Genomic DNA, 16263 nt, shown 5'->3' on the forward strand with positions numbered 1-16263 from the left:
GAAGAGACGACGTGCTGCAGGATGCAACGAACCATCGTTGTCGGGGAGATGCCTAGGGGGGGAAAAAAAAAAGGGGGGGGGGGGGGGGACTGGGAGCCAGAATTCTAAATCTGTGTGCACGGAGCCGGTGGCAAGTAGGCGAGTCGCGGAGTGTGCTGGGCTATGTTGATAAGAGGAGGTTTGGAAAGGGATGCAAGGCAGTGTAGCATCCCAAAAAAGACGGTTGTGGACGAGATGAAGCAGGTCTTCAAGACTCGAAAGCCGGGAAACCCGAAAAACGCACGCCGGCACAAAACAAGTGCCTACTCGCAAGAGAAAACCTACCTGCTCAATTGAGAGAGATCGATGGACAAGGCGGAGTCGTCTTTCAGTGGATTCTTGTCATCGACAACCCCCGGGTGTGCGCATGGGACACCAAAAGCAAAGGAGGAAAGGGGAAATCGGACAGGATCGGAGCAGTTTCCTTCAACTCCTTGGTAAGGACTGCTAGCTCATTTACGAAGCCAACAGGATCGAAGAAACTCAAGGAGGAGGTCCGATGGCGAGGAGGCGAGCCACGATCTCCTGTGGGCGGATTGCGTGGACAGGAGGATGGGTGTGATCGGGGACAGAGAGTAGGTACGAAGGGAAAGAAGGAGAGAAAGAAGAAGGGGCAAGAGGCAAACTTGGCAGGCTGGCTAAACCAAAGCACGGGGCTTCAGTAATTACCAGAGGCCTGATGTACGGAGTACTTAGTACCTGCACTAGGCTCCTGGGGTAATCCGCCGGCTGAGGTAAACATTACTATCTCAGGCTACGAATGGCTAGGTACATTAGAGTGGGATTTCATATGAACTAGTACGACGTTGGAAAGTACCTTGGTTTAGTTAGGAACCAAAGGATAAACATGTCATCTTAGGTACCTAGGTTGGAACGCTGTGACCACTTTTAACGGCACATATCACCGGGAAGTCCCACTGGTCGCTGGCCAACAGGTACCGGACTGGATACTGGAGCCAGTATTGATGTCGGCTATCCGTACTGCTAGGTAGCCAGGCGATGGGCACTGAGACCAGTGGACCACTGACAGTTCGCCAAGGGGGTCAGCTTTGCTGTTGCCAGCGGGGCCCATGTCCCAGACACGACTTGTATGTACGAGGTTACTGCGTAGACCGGAAGATTACCTTAAGGTAGAGTGGAAGATAGAGTTCAAATATCTAACCGTAAGGTACCGGTATGAACTCTGTCCACACAAAGTACGAGGTGCCAATCCAGGGGAAATGTGGGACATGTGCTTTGCTTTTGTTGTGAACGTTAATTTTGGTTGGTATCCGTAATAACGGATACGTTCGCGCGGGCTGCACCGTCTTTTGATGCACAAGGTGCCTTGCAGTATCGAGACCTCCTACCTACCCGGGTTTGGGGGGGTATAGGACAGAGCCCGATAACTGGTCAATCTGTCAACAGTCTTAGAACATCATGTCGACAGAAATTTCTCTGTCCTGGCTCTGGTCAGAGCAAAAGTCTCTGTCCGAGCTCTGACCTAGAAACCCCCCCTCCCGGGTAGGTAACCTCGTAGGCACGAATTGATATCGGGAAGAAAACTAGTGTATTCTCTTGAACAAATGGCCGGAATCGCTCCAAGAGGATATCTAATTAATTAGAGGAAAAGACGATCCAGTTCTCATAGCCCATCGGGAAAGACAGCCCTTGGGGCGTTCACTGAGCTGGCAATCCCTGTCGATTCCACATGTACAACGAACGGTACCTTATTAACGGGGCAATGAACTGGATTCGGTCAACTCCATTTCATCGGACGGATTCGTCCCCACCATCGAGGGCAACTCTCCGTTGGCATGGATCTTGGCTTCAACGAGTCCGTTACACGTACAACTCTACCCGTAAATGCCAACGAGGACAGAGCAATTACATACGGGTGACGTTGTAGAAACTGGCCTTGACTGACGGATACTCCAACACAACGGCACAACTGTCAGTTTCTTCAATGGAATGACGGCAACCTGGTCTGGCACCATCCTCGTCCAGCTGGTCGGTTGTTCAGGCAATTATCTCGAAAAGGCAGGCGGTTTTGGAGAAGAATCCATCCTGGTAATATCCAGTAGCAACAAACAACACAAATAAATAAATAATACCGTGTTACGGAGTACACGAGCCGGAAGCCCAGACAAAAGCAAGTCACATAATAATACTACGAAGTAGTTAATAAGTAGGGCCACCCATCTTAACGGCTTGTTGTCAGTTTATCGGTCCCGACGACGTCACCAGAAAGAACGCACAAGTATATATGTCTTTCCAATGCAGAGCTCTGAAGCTTTCCCGTGATAAAAAGCGCTCTCCCTGCAGCATAGGTGGCCGGCCATCCTCTGTGTCAAGCGGTTGTGTGAGACGGCCAATGGCGGTGTGGCCCCTTTCACCTCGACCGCATTAATCGGGGTCGGTCCGTCTCGACCTGCAGTCTGTACTCATAGGCATACCTAGGCCACTACGAATATTTCGTACTCCGTACGACCATCCGATGTTACATTCAGGGCCTGTATGGCCTAGGGCCAGTTTTTGTTGAGTGCTGTCAGGCTTCCCTCAAGTCAATTCGCCGATTCAAAGCCTCGAATTAGGACAGATCTCCCTTGTCCAATGCTTCCTTCTCTGCACACGATGGCACGTACCTTAGATATGTATCAGAACCCATACGAAGAGGCTTGCACGAAGTAATTCCGGATACAAAAATCAGCATTATGACAAATTCGACATGGAAAGGCGCTGCTGTCTAAAACGCACGTGGTCGGCGAGTCGCGCCGCGACAATGACTATTTAAGATAGAGCACTCCCATGAGAGTCGTTGGCTGAATATATCTCGCATTCCTGCTGGCCTGCTGCTGTTATAGAGTGACCGGCCAGCCTGTCTTGAATTCTTTCACATCCGCTTCTGTGTTATCTGCCAGCTCCTGGCGAAGCCATGTTCCCCTTCCCACTACCGCGGCAGTATAAGGAGACCGTTCCGAAGGTTTAACGTGTATACTCGAGAAGAGTAAATACAAAGGGGAAAAAACGAACGAAGAAATAAAGAAGGCGGGGTGACACCTCAACGCCCGCCCGTGGTGGGTGCGTCGATATAGTACAAATAAAAACGCCGGGAAAAACAAAACGCCTTGTCCGCTTGCCGTTGTTCTGAGGTTTGTCGAATGCGACGAACCTAGCCTGTTCTCCACTTCAACGACGAAAGGAAAAGAAGCTTGATCGATTTTCCTCTCCGTCCAGTGCACCTATTGGTGCTGGCCGTTTGCTTTTCCATTCAACTGCCGAGGATTAATATCCTCATCAAAACCTCGCACGTCGCCGTTGGCCGCGGCACCTGCCTTTGTTTCCTCATCGACCAAGTCTACCACAATGGCCTGAGCGTTCTCGGCTGCTTCCCGTGTCCATTTTTCAAGCCTTGCCTTCTCGATGTATTTCAAAAGGACAGAATCCTCCCACTTCATGGCCTCAACGAGCTTGTCCCTGAAGGACTTGTCCATGTCGTTGAAGCGGCGGTCCAAGCTGTCTACGAATACCCCCAGTGCTTCGGAGGGACGCAACGGCTGGAATGGGTCTTCGACCGTCTCTGTTGCCCATGGCTCGGTTAATGATCGCCTCAGAATACGATAAGGGGTCGGTTTCGTCAACTTACGTCCATGGTAGCAAGACAGCAACGCGCTGAAGAGTGTGGTCTCACCGAGCATCTCCTCAACCTGTGTGTCGTCTTTAAGTTGAGTGTCGTTGAGTTTGAGCCAGTCATCCCGTATGAAGCAGCGCCTCCAAATGAGCCGGTCTGCCAATTTCAGGTCCTCGCCGTTGAGGCCGCATTTCGCGACCTGGAGGGCCAAGTAGAACGGATCCTGCGTGTCCGCGGCGGTTTCTGGTTTGATCGCGATGAGTGTGAGGAGGTCGATGAGGGTCCAGGGATCGAGCGCCTCATGCTGGATAAGCCGCTTCAGTCCGTTCTCGAAGATGTGGGTCAGTGTTTTCTGTTTTCGTGGGATGTTGAGGCAGTGGCTCTCCATCACAAGCTGTAGCGCTGCCGTGTCGTCCACTGCTGTGCGAATGGTGGGATAGATGTGCCTGAAGAGGTCATTCTGAATCTTGATAATGGATAGCTCTCTGTCGACCTTGTCCAGCTGCTCCTCTTTCTTTTCCTCGTCATTGATACGGACTGAGCCATCGGCACGTCGTGACGGCCCGAACAGGCTAGGCTTTGGCGGCTGCTCGGCCTCGGCCAACAAAGCCAGTTTTGCCATGCTCAGCTCGATCTTCTTGCACCATACCTGCTGCTCGCGAGTGAGGCCCAAGTCGAGAAGCGTCTCGGCAGCATGGCCAGCATCCTTTTCCTCCAGAATGTCGTTAATCCACGAAATACGGGCGAGCTCGGGCCTCTTCCTCAGAAACCTGGTCTTGTAGCCGTGTCGGTCATAGGGGAAGTCCAGCACAGACCGGACACTGCCGTTCTCCAACAAGATGTCATATGTGGGGAAGGCAAAAGGCTCGCCATACTTGTCGAAATACTTTCCAATCTGCGATTCTTTGAGATCCGCCTTGGCAGAGAGACTCGCAATGTCGCTGGACGAAGCAACCAGCTCGATTTCCTTCCTCAAGCCATGGACCTGCTCAATCAAGGAGACAGCCAGTGCCCTCCAGGACCGATGCTTCTCGGCAATGGCCACGCTCTCATCCCACTTCCCTAGGCGAAGCAAAGAGAGAATCTTGTCGTATTTATCGGTAGCGTAAAGTTTGGCGCACTCCTGCGCCCATTGGCCTGATTTTTCATCCTGGCGGGCGGAGCTCCAACGAGACTGCTCCAGCAAGGCAAGGAGGTAGCAGTCCGTGAGAGGGCCGACTTCGGTTTTGATCTTTTCGATCAGTTGCGGATCGGGCTGCTTGGGCCCCTCTTTGGGAGGCGAATACTGATCGAGCCATTGGTGGCACAGCTCCAATAGTCGCTTTAGGTTGTTGGTGATGAAACTGGAGCTTGTCCAGAACTCCGGCAAGTCTTCGTAATCGGATCGCAGAATGCCAAACTCCAAGTCCTCATTTTGGAGCCCGTAGAAAGCTAGTTTGTCCGTCCTGTATTCCAGAGCCGCGTTCAGCGAGATCAGGTTGACCTGAACCGCCTCGTGGATGAGGCGAGTGATATGAACGTCGTCGAGTATGTGGTCTTTGTACATATACTTGATAACCTCGTAGGCCCAAGCAACAAAGATATGAAGATTGGCCACATCATGGATGAACCAATGTCGCACCCGGTCAACCTCTCCGACATTTCGGTTAGGCACCTTCTTCTCGCTCTGGTGGATGAACTCCACAATCTCCGACATCAGATCCTTCTTACTGTTCGCAGGCCGGTCGTGTGTAAAAGACTCGTGTCGCTTCCAGAGAACTGTCGACGCCGCCATCTTTTCTGCATGTGACAGGAGAACCCATCGCGTGCGGCGATCGAGCTGAACCTTCATCGCCCTGAGGTGATACATGAGCCTCTCGAGGGCAGCTGTGCGACTCCGGAGGTTATCCTCGAGCGACGCGGGCACAGTAGAAATATGCAATAGGGAGGAGCTGAGAATCTCATGGCTCAGTTGTAATGCCGCTTCCGCCATCTCACTGTTGGAAAATTGGATACCCCGTTGGTTGGCGAAACTGAGAGGCGTGTCCTGTTTGTTTCCGAAGAACACGGCCTGTTCCAGCTTGCTCTTCGCGTCGACCTTTGGCGGCTTGTCACTAGCAAAGCGGTCTATGTCGGTCGTTGTCAGCCGAAGGATACCGGTGCCTCGAACTAGGAAAACTGCCGATGGATTCTTTGTCTTATGGCGGATACTCCTTGCGTCTTCGGGGTTATTTTCTGCCGCATAGGGTTCCTCAAAACCAGAACCGACAATTCCAGCCACATTGTTGTCGCTCAGGCTTAGGACATCTTCGTACGTCGGTGGTATAATGTGACTGTCTTCCTGGAGTTGCGCGTCCGGCGACTCGGGCGGACATGCTATCGATGCGATGACGACGGCTTTGTCGAAAACCACGAACGCAACAAGTGCTGGGCGGGGAAGATGCAGACGAGGCCTGATGGACAGGTCTGAGCTCGCGGGAGTGAAACGAGACCGGTAAGACGTGACAGGCCGCACCATGCCGATTCGTGGGCCGGAAGGTGAGAGAATGACCTCCACCAAGGAGTAGTGGGATTCCTTCTTCGAGAGGCTGACAAGAAGGAGTAGGTGCTGAAGACTGGCGTCGTTAGACGCCATGGCGTCACTCAGCCTACTGAGTTCTTGATATTTAGACTCGATGCCCTGAGGTACGTAGGTGAAGTCGACGATCTCGAAAGCATCAGGGTGAGAATCGGTGCTCATCTTTGGGTCGACTTCCCGAATGGCGTCCGTTATTTGTTGCCGAACGTCCGCCTCGGCGATGTTGTCGTTGTGTCCTCCACGGTGAATTCTCCATGCGTACAGTTTGCCCTTGAGTGTTGCGGCAACGATGTTTCGCTCACCAATTCGGTGGCTCCGGTCGGCCCGGACAGCCGCAATCTCCCCACGACCCGCGGAAGGAGCCAGCGCATGACGGATGCTGCCAAAGATGCCTCCAGTGTTGGAACTGATACTGGTCCGTAGGAACTGGATCGAAACCAAAGGTCTGCCGTGACCGTCACGGACGCTCATGTAGGCCAGCCTCCCGCTTGTAAAGGTCAGAATGAAGCCTGCGGACTCGGCGTTGGTAATTTGGACAACTTTCTCCCCGGAAAATAGGCCCGGAATTGAGCCCTCGATACCATGGCGTTGCTGTCGCATGAAATCCAGGGTAGCAGCACTTGAAATGGACTCCCAATAAGTTATCTTCCCGCTGACAGGCATGACTACCACAAGGCCGGGTTCTGAAGACGAGGCAGATGGTGATACCAAGCAACCAATTGGTAAAGGGTCGGTTGCATGTTTGGAGGGATAGGGAAGCGTAAACGTGAAGGCCTCAGGGGACTGCGTCGGGCTGGTGTAGGGCCAGACGATAGCATGTGTGTGGGTGAGTGCGAGGGCATATCCGTTGGAGCAGATCTCGGCATGTTGTTGTCCTTTTTTTTATTTATACTTGTTAGCTAGGAAGCGTTTCCTCTGCGATGGGCGTCCACAAGAGAGGGGTGCTTTACCTGTTGCATCTGCGCGAATCCGGTCTGGCAAAGCTGGGAGCTTGCTAACGGTGTAGGCGTTGTTGGTTGTCTGTATCGTGGAGCCTGTCAGCATCGACACTGACCGCGAGCGAAGAAGACATAGAAGAGGGAATGATTGAGAAAACATACCAAGACTACGCTTCCATCTCCTTTGGCCGTACGTTCAACATGTTTGGGTCGCTTTGCCCGAACACTGAGTTCTTTCTTGGGAATCGGCTGGCTCTCAAACCCAAACCCATCTTGCCTCAAATCGAGGTTTGCACCCTTATCCGCCTTTACTTCGTAGGTCTCAGGGGGTACATCAGGGTTAACGAAAGTCGTTTCGGTCAAAGGCAGGCGCTGGCGCTTTGCTTTCGGGGGTTGGACCATATTATCGGAGCTGAGAGGCCGTTGACGTCGACGGCTTCGGGTGGCCGTGGCGGGACCGCCTTCTTGAGCGGACGGCGAAAACATTGTATGATTAACGTGGACAGGGCTGAAGTTGGTCGCAGGCGCAGGGCTGGATGATCAAGAATAGGTTAGAAAAAGGCATGCAGCCCGGAATAGCTTCGTCTAGCAATCGTGAAAAAAAGTTGGTATCGTGTCGCGACAGGGTCAATAATGTTATCGAGGCAGATGCTCCCAGAGGAAAGTGCAAATCTGCGATGGAACTGGAAGTAGAAGAAGAAAGAGCTGTAAAAGGATCAATACGGTTGGGCGGTGATGGAGGGAAAGAAGAGAGAGGGATGTTTAGGCGGTAATAGTGGTGAACAAAAATGCAAGCGTGACGAAGCAACATGCCCATCGATCTGATCCGGGTTGGCCTTGCTTGCCCAGAAGAAAAAAAAACATGGGTTCGCGGAGGTACCTGGTACGTCGTACTCTCCACGGTGATGACCTGCGTTTCCTGGAGCACGCTGGAAGCTTGGACCAGTTTCCCCGGCGAGCTAGTGGCGCCAAGTCAAAACCGTGGATTGCACTGTACCGGGTACAAGCCACAATTACGACGCAGGGAACCGCTCACTGGTACCTAAGGGTCAAGGTGCTCTCTTCGGACAACATATATCACGGGATGAAGGTGATGAGAACTTCACATATGTAAGGTAGTTATCCACGGCAGACGTCAAGCTCACGAAATGATATCAATTGGTGGTCAATATAGCAGATCGTCAACTTCAAACCACGAGGTAGAAGTCGCAGGTTGACGTTAAAATACGGCTTCTGCGCGAGATAAAACCCCGCCTTGCCAAGTTCTTTGGTCGAACGATTGAAAGCAGGCACTGCTTTTAGAATACCTTAGAGTCAATCTTGTCACGGATTCGCACCACCCAAGGAGGGGTGTTTCGCTCATTAGAAGCCCAACATAATCATGCCGATGGAGAAGTTGTAAACAGCTCTCGGCTGGATTACTGCCTCGCTACCAAGATCCTCGGTCTAATAGGTCGATTAGAGAATGCGTACAAAATTCCGGGCCACTGTATACGGACTATGATCATACAATATGCGACGCTTCTCGACCTCTGTTACCATCACGGACCCCTTGGTCAAATACCGGTCCCTCGTGGCTACCGGAGTTTACTCGCCTGATCCTGCGCAGCACCGGTTAGCGAAACACCTCCAGGATGTCTACCAACGACTCAAAGACTACACCCCAGCCCGCGAGTACCGTGAACGGTTGAAAGAAATTACTGATCTTGCGACGAAAGCCAAGTCTGCAGACCAGAATTCGTTTCTAGCTGTCGACACGCATCCAATATGGAGGAACCCTCTATTCCGACGTTTGTTTACCGCACCCGAAGGCAATCATACCCTAGCACTCACCAGAGTTCTAACCAACCACGAGAACGCTCTGGAAATCGACTCCCCCAAGGGCCTGTTCTTGTCTGGCGAGGTCGGCACAGGTAAATCGATGCTCATTGATCTACTATCTGATGGTCTCCCCACGCACAGGAAGAAAAGATGGCATTTCAACACATTCATGCTCTATACCTTCTCACAACTCGAAAGATTTAGGCGTGCCCATCCAGAAATGACAGCAGAGGACGGGGAGTATTCACTGTTATGGATGGCGAAAAATCTGGTCGAAGAATCTCCCATTCTCTTCCTCGACGAGTTTCAGCTTCCCGATCGTGTCGCCAGCAAGATAATCAGTCACCTCTTTATCGCTTTTTTCCAGTTAGGTGGCGTCCTTGTTGCTTCATCGAATCGCATTCCCGAGGAGTTGCAGAAGGCCATCGGCGTAGAGTATACGCCCCCTGCAGCGGGAGGATTTACAAAAAACCTCTTCTCAGGAAAAAAGACTCTGAAACGTGGCGAGCTCTTCGGGACTAGCAGCGACTTTTCTGCCTTCCTGGAAGTCCTTAAGGCTAGGTGTGACTTCTGGCACATGGAAGATGCTACCGACTGGAGACGGGTTGGAGGTAGCGTGACGCCTTCGTCACATGAGACTTTCTCTCCTGGTAACAGCGACGATTCTCACTCCGTTGCGGTAAACATCAACACGACTGAGTTGGAAGGCGTCTCTCGGCAGATCGAGGAAGACTCCAAGGTCCCGGAACAAACGAAAAGGCCCGCAAACTACTATCTTCCAACGGACCATGAAGCAACATGGCGCCAGTTATGGGACATCGGCGCTTCAGGGGAATGGAGCCCGGAAACATTAATCGTATACGGGAGGAAAATTGCCATCCCCTATCAGAGAAACGGCTGCGTTTACTGGGATTTCGAGAAGCTCGTCGAATCATCTGGCCCAGCAGACTATGTCACAATGGCCTCCACGTACCATACTTTTATCGTCGACAACGTTCCTGTCCTGACGGCTCTGAAGAAGAACGAAGCCCGTCGCTTTATTACATTTCTCGACGCTCTTTACGAAGCGAAGTGTAAGCTCTTCGTCCGCGCTGCCCGCGAGCCTGACGGGCTTTTCTTTCCCGAGATGCGGGCACGTCCCAAGAAGGCACAAGATGGTTCTGCACCGGTACTTGACTCGGATGTTCTCCACTCGGAGACTATCGCCGAAGTGTACCAGGACAGCGCAGCGCCGTTCCGTCCCAATATTTCCCTTTATGACACGGCCTCTGGAACGGGACGATACGACCTGGACGAAGACTCGGAGTTTGGGCCAGAGAATATCCATAGCACCTCAGCATATTCGGGGGCGAGGGGGGGGGAAGACAAAAAGCTCGATTTCAGTGATACGAGCGCCTTTACAGGTGAAGACGAGCGGTTTGCATACAAACGCGCTGCCAGCCGGCTGTGGGAGATGTGCGGGGCAAAGTGGCATGCTCGGACGGGGAAGTGGTGGCAGCCTCTTCCGCCGGAGGCTCGACACTGGGAGCGGTCACCGGCTTTGACACCCCTTAAGGTAATCCTTGATGGAGTGGAGAAGTCGGGGAGCGATATGTTTCTGGGTCCCTCTGTCACACTTGAGGAGCCGGCTGGCCTTCAGAGGCTGCGGATCAAGAGCATTGAACAGCTCGAAAGGGAGAAATGAACATTAAACATGCATCCGTACATAAGGTAACGTGAGCAAGCAGAACGACAGTATTACAATGCAACTGCTTTCGTCAACTTAACTACTTACCTTCGTGGTAGGTAAGGAAGGAAAGGCACTGTATTTAATTCTAGGCCAGTATCACTAGGCACCATATAGGACGGACATCTATGAGGACGTTTTGGCATCCAGTGTGTAAGGGAAGGGGCAATCGAATGGAATTCTCAATCCCACAGTCGCGTCCCCCTTAGAGACTCGTCACGCCAGGCGTCCAGCTCTCTCCAATGCGGCGAATCTCGGTCTCGAACTTCCTGCTTGTGATCTTCTTGCCGCCCTTCTCCATGACCTCGTCAGGTTCGAAGAAAGGATTCTGAAGCAGGCGAATATACGCGTTCTGGATAGCGCGGAACACGACCTTGAGCTCAGCTTCGCGAAGCCCGACGCCGGAGTTGACAGCGGAAGCGGAAGCTGGCGCGGAACCAGAAGCGGCAGAGGAACTACCGGCGCCGCCCTTCCCGCCCAGGACAGAGGCGTCGACTCTCCGCCCGCGCATGTCCACCAGCACTACCATCTTGATCCCGGTGTTTGTCTCGAAGCCATAGGCAGCAAGGCGCTCGTCGACCGCGTGTAGGAGTCCCATGTCGCCTGACAGACCGGTTCCGGTTCCCGCGGCATGCCGAGCGCGGAGCTCAAAAACGTCGAGGGTTGAGGATAGAAGTAGGGAGAATTGAAGCGGGGTTCGTAATGGCGCCAACGTGTTTGTGTATGGGTTGTACGAAGGGAAGATGGAGACGTGGAGGGGGTTATTCTACATTGCAGCGAGCAAGTTAGCTGGTGGCCTTGAAAGGAGTGGGAGAGTAACAAAATACGGAGATGGCGGCATACATTGCGACCAATTATGCCTATACAGGCTATGGATGGGATATCCGTCGCCATACTGGAAACCGGCCAGGGTGTAGGACTCTGTTGGTTCGTCACTCGAGCGTGGCGGTCGATATGTTCGAGGCGTTATGGGTTACACCTTAGGTAGGGAGGTAATTAGCTAAGGCAAGGTACTTTGGTTTATGAAGCTGAAACCCCTATCTTATTCGTACTACCCGTACAATAGTGGGGTCTGGTAGCCAGAAAGGCACTCTTGCTCAATACTCAACACTCGTACGGTCGTACCTCATGGTGATGTTTGAGCTGGATTGCGGACCTACGGATAGCATCTCAAACGGCAGACCGTTAAACGAAAGAAAAAGAAGAAAAGGTGTTCATGTGTTTACATGGGGTGAACGGCCAGACGGCCTTGACGCTAAAAAGTATGAGAGAGCGCATTTTTGAACTGGTAGTAATTACTCAGTACTCTAAAACAGAACCGATGTTCCAGGCGTTTTAGGTTTATACGAATACAGGCATATATTATAGAGCCGCCAGATGAGGCCCAAGAACGACGAGAACATTGTCACTAAGGCACCTTACAAAGCGCTATTGATACATTCCAGATGGCGCAAGAACCTAAGATGACGTCTAGTCCATATCCGTCTCCTCTTCCATCGCATTTTCCGTGTCCTCGAGCCCCTTTAACACTTCTTCGATCTCGCTTGGGTCCGTGATAGCCCATACACCACCCCCCTTAACCAAGTCGCGCCCTCTCATGCCGACCTCTTTCCCTACCAAATTCCTTCCGACCTTTCCAGGTCCGATGCCTACCCATCTTCTAACCTTTTCTTCCTGGTCCAGGTATTTGATGCTATCCCACCACTCTACCGTCTCCACACACTGTCTTGCTAGTAGATCCTCCAGCTCCGCCTTGTCCTGAAACGGCCGCGCGGTCACGTTGCTGATGCAAGGTATCCTTCCGGGAAAAGTGATGATGTCGTTGCCCTCTCTGCCCCGGACCTTGCTCTTCCCTTGTAACATTTTTTGCATAACGCTCACCGCAGGTCGCATGATGGGGCTGTGGAAGGGGCTGTCGCTGTTCAGTCGAACCGCTCGCGGGTCGTGGCCGAGAAACTGCCGTACGTGGGCCACAAGCGTCTTGATTTTGGCCACATCGCCGCTCAGCACAATCTGATTCTTGCTGTTGACGTTGGCGATGAGCACCTGGTCCACCGGCGCGCGGTCCGTCGGACTCTCGCCCTCGGCCCCGGGGGTGGAATTGGGGCGGACAAAGTCGCGAACGGCAACGATGAGCTGTTCTAGATATTCCGGCTCCGTAACGACTGCCACCATGCCGTAATCACCTCCGTATTCCTCGACGGCGCGACGGGTAGCCTCCGCCATGGCCTCGGCCCGCTTGTGTACAAGATGCAGACTGTCCTCAAACTCGAGGTACCCGCCCGCCACAAGCGCGGCGAATTCACCCAGGGAGTGACCCAGGGTGACGTCGACGCGGCCCGCGACATCGAATCCAAACTCGCGCTCGAGGATACGGAGGATAAGGATCGAAGTGGCCATGATGGCCGGTTGCGCATTGGCGGTTTGTGTCAGAAGTTTATTGGGCCCGTCGCGGATGATATCCGAGAGCTTGAAGCCCAGGTAGTGGTCTATTTCTTCGACGATGGGTTTCGCGGTCGCGGGGAAGGCTTCCAGCCACGGGGTCAACATTCCCACTCTCTGCACTCCCTGGCCTAATTATAGGGCTCCGTGTCAACGATACGAGGAACAAAGATACCCGAGCAACGAACTCCGTTTGAAAGCTACCCACCTGGGAAGAAGAGGGCCGTTCGCGGCCGTTTCCCCCGTGTCGAAGCATGTCGCCGATCGCGTGCATGGTGTGCAGAAGGAGTGATCGGGACAAAGCCCCGTGCCAGCGAGAATGAAGCCGTCGTCCTCCTGATCAGTAGTGTCGGGAGGGAGGAAGATGCGAGAGCTTTCATGGCTATGTCCCAGCCAACGGCAAGCCGGGAGGCTTAGGCGACTTCGTTCATGAGGCAGGAAACGCCCTACTGCACTGGGTTAACGAATGTAAGATGCAAGTAATGTGGCATTACGCCCAAAGCCGCGCGAGAGTGAGATGCGACGTGGTTCACGGGCGCCTTCGAAGTGCGTAGAAGAGAGCGGCCTGATTTGGGTCAGATCCGGTTTCCGATCGAGTAGGATAGTATCCATACTTCGGGATTCTTTCACCTGCCTACCTAGTTTACCACACCTCGACAACGTGGCTATGGGCATCTGACAGTAGCCGACAGCCGGCCAATATTAATGTGGGGCTGTTCTATGCCGGGTCACTCCGACCCCGCAGTTACTAAGGTAATCACACCTCTAACCGCGGCTCTCTGAGCCTTTCTTACGAATAAGGTACCCAACTGACCTCACACACCGAAGAGTCCATCGACTTCGTACCTGATATAGCCCGACCTAAAGACGCATAAGTAATTCGCTGGAGGAGAGAGTCGGGATGACAACCTCCTACAAGTTACTCGTGAGTTGAGTCCACGGTATATTGCAGTGACTTGTCTTCATGCCAACTACATGGCACAATGCTGTTATCCAGAATGCCTCCCGTCGTTAAAATGCCCTCCTTCCTTTCCGCCAGTGCAAGGCACTGCCCACTCTATTAAACGGTTGGCGAACCAAAGTCCCACCATTACAAGCAAGTGATTTTATTAGGTTAACACCGTATTTCGACACCGCCGTTGCTAACTGTCAGATACTTGACGCCTTTGTAAGGCTTCACATTCTCGCCGAGCCCCTTGCTCTTTCTTGCGTCGATCATGATGCTTTCGACTTTGATCCCACTGGGTACCCATCCCTTCACCGAAAAGCTCACTGATGCAGAACTCGGCATCAAAATCTTGTTCTGCGCCACCTTCTTAGCATCCTTCTCTCCAGCACTGCCGTCCGAATCTTCCCTCCCTGGAACCGATGAAGGTGTGGTCTGGTATGGCTCGTTGTATGAAAAGCCGAACCCGGTTGGGTCAAGCTCCCGTTCATCCTCGACCGGTAGTGGCCCTACCACAGTACATCGGAGCCCGAAGTAGGTCGTCCCAGCAGAGAGCTCTTTGGTCGGGATGTGCCATTCCAATATCTTCTCCCCAGGGTTGTAACTCGCGTCGCCTTTGCTAGGCCGGACCTCCGACAGATTTCGCACATCTGCCGGCAAAGGGACCCTGACGATCAGGTCGTGCATCGAAGGAGCGCCAGGCGTCCCGGCGTATGTGCCCGCTCCGAAACCTCTCCCGGCGCCGCCGGCACCTCGCCCATATTGCGTGGATGATACTGACCGGTGCGCATTCAGCATTGTTCTGTTGACATGGACTCGCACCTCAAATTCAGCACCGACAGTGCCGAGCCCTTTCTTCATTTCGATGTCCACGGGTAGCTTGAGCGTATTTGAGCTGAGGTTCCCACTCTTCGCGTTGGTGAAAGGAAGTAGATCAACCTCGTAACCCGCTAGAATGAATCGGCCATCAGGAGGAACGAAGCTAAGCTCTCCTGGTCTCTCTTTCCAACGTGATAACCGTACGCATGGGTGAAATACAGGAAGGTCCATGATGCCTATGAGGTTATGCTTCCCGGATGGGCTCGTCAGTGTCAGGAGAATATCGGGTACACCCGACACTTTGCAGGTAAAGGCGATAGACCCGTTCGCAAAGGCTGCCAGCGGACGTCCTGACGGCGCCAAGGTGACCGAGAGAGTCTCAACTATATCGGCGTATAACTCATTGGACGTATGCCGTACATTGGCCCTCCTCCACGGCAACGCGGGAGTATTGGACGGAATGAGGGGAGGTGTGTGAGAGCCGGAGAGCGTCGTGGCTAGATTACCAGCTTTCCTGTTACCGTACGTCAGTCCCGGGACATCGCATTGTGTGTCGCGATAAACAGGGGTAGTTACCTTGGTAGGTTGATACTGCCGAGGAGCTTGCCCATCCAGCCCTCCACCTCAACCAGGTCCCTCAAGGAGTTTGGTTCGGTTGTGTTGATAGTTCCAGCGTCACACATCTCGGTCAAAAGCTGCGCAACGACATCGTACTGACTCTCAATTTTCTGCGCTATGAGAGGTGCGCCGAGGAAGTCTTCGAAGGCATCGATGATGCGATGAATGAATTCGAGAACGAGAAGGGGTTCGACTTCAGAGGACGAAGTCGCGAGGAAAAGGAGGTTGGCATGATCGAGACCAAACACAAGGGTTGGAGGGTTCGTATTCGGGAGGTAAATCAAGTTAGGCCGAGGAGTTGGGTGCTCTAGGTAGAGGGGAAGGAGATGCTGCGCCGAGAGTGGTCGCTGTGTGTAGGTATGCGACAAGATGGCATGGCTGGCAATTATCAGTTTTGTACTTGCTCGCAAGATCAAGTAAACGCACTTGTGGTCATCGTAGATGTGCAACGCTTCTATTACGCCATTCATTGTAGAAGTAAGCCCGTTGGGAAGTGCCAAGGCGGGTAGCACTTTGGGCGGCGGTGATGCTGGAGAAAGCGAGTGTGGTGGGGGAAAGCTCCAGGGACACGCGACTTACGAATCCAAGCATCTGATAGCGGGCGATGACATAATGGCGGGCGGTGTCCCTCTTCAGCCAATCAGTGGAGGTGAATCGGACCTCGGAGTTTACATACGCAGCACGGAATAGAAATTAGCGGGTACCTGGGGCCTCTGTTCTGGAAATCGAATCGTCGGTATCCCTAAT

At 53.0% G+C, this 16263-nt stretch overlaps 5 protein-coding genes across 5 annotated transcripts; 2 read left to right on the forward strand and 3 right to left on the reverse strand.

Moving 5' to 3' along the window:
• Nucleotides 1-89: 89 nt before the first annotated feature.
• SODALDRAFT_381806 (hypothetical protein) lies at nt 90-1526 on the forward strand (the record flags this gene model as incomplete). Its single annotated transcript, XM_028615186.1, has 6 exons — nt 90-298; nt 361-595; nt 899-998; nt 1070-1127; nt 1237-1302; nt 1447-1526. Exons 1-6 carry the CDS (start codon nt 163-165, stop codon nt 1524-1526), a joined length of 675 nt encoding a protein of 224 aa, XP_028463463.1. The 5' UTR covers nt 90-162.
• Nucleotides 1527-2778: 1252 nt separating this feature from the next.
• Nucleotides 2779-7920, reverse strand: SODALDRAFT_329024 (hypothetical protein). Its single transcript, XM_028610833.1, has 4 exons — nt 7307-7920; nt 7157-7226; nt 3665-7081; nt 2779-3598 (listed from the first exon to the last, which is right to left on the reverse strand). The coding sequence occupies exons 1-4, from the start codon at nt 7628-7630 to the stop codon at nt 3261-3263; spliced, it is 4149 nt and encodes a 1382-aa protein (XP_028463464.1). The 5' UTR covers nt 7631-7920; the 3' UTR covers nt 2779-3260.
• Nucleotides 7921-8260: 340 nt separating this feature from the next.
• SODALDRAFT_329025 (lactation elevated protein) lies at nt 8261-10860 on the forward strand. Its single transcript, XM_028610834.1, has one exon. It carries the CDS (start codon nt 8658-8660, stop codon nt 10647-10649), a length of 1992 nt encoding a protein of 663 aa, XP_028463465.1. The 5' UTR covers nt 8261-8657; the 3' UTR covers nt 10650-10860.
• Nucleotides 10751-11675, reverse strand: SODALDRAFT_329027 (Sedlin). Its single transcript, XM_028610835.1, has 2 exons — nt 11535-11675; nt 10751-11457 (listed from the first exon to the last, which is right to left on the reverse strand). The coding sequence occupies exons 1-2, from the start codon at nt 11583-11585 to the stop codon at nt 10897-10899; spliced, it is 612 nt and encodes a 203-aa protein (XP_028463466.1). The 5' UTR covers nt 11586-11675; the 3' UTR covers nt 10751-10896.
• A 367-nt stretch (nt 11676-12042) lies between these two features.
• Nucleotides 12043-16049, reverse strand: SODALDRAFT_346490 (hypothetical protein). Its single transcript, XM_028613253.1, has 5 exons — nt 15943-16049; nt 15475-15894; nt 14255-15412; nt 13342-13469; nt 12043-13264 (listed from the first exon to the last, which is right to left on the reverse strand). The coding sequence occupies exons 1-5, from the start codon at nt 15984-15986 to the stop codon at nt 12162-12164; spliced, it is 2853 nt and encodes a 950-aa protein (XP_028463467.1). The 5' UTR covers nt 15987-16049; the 3' UTR covers nt 12043-12161.
• Between the last annotated feature and the right edge of the window lie 214 nt (nt 16050-16263).

Source organism: Sodiomyces alkalinus (assembly GCF_003711515.1).
Source record: "Sodiomyces alkalinus F11 unplaced genomic scaffold SODALscaffold_11, whole genome shotgun sequence".
NCBI classification, from domain to species: Eukaryota; Fungi; Ascomycota; class Sordariomycetes; order Glomerellales; family Plectosphaerellaceae; genus Sodiomyces; species Sodiomyces alkalinus.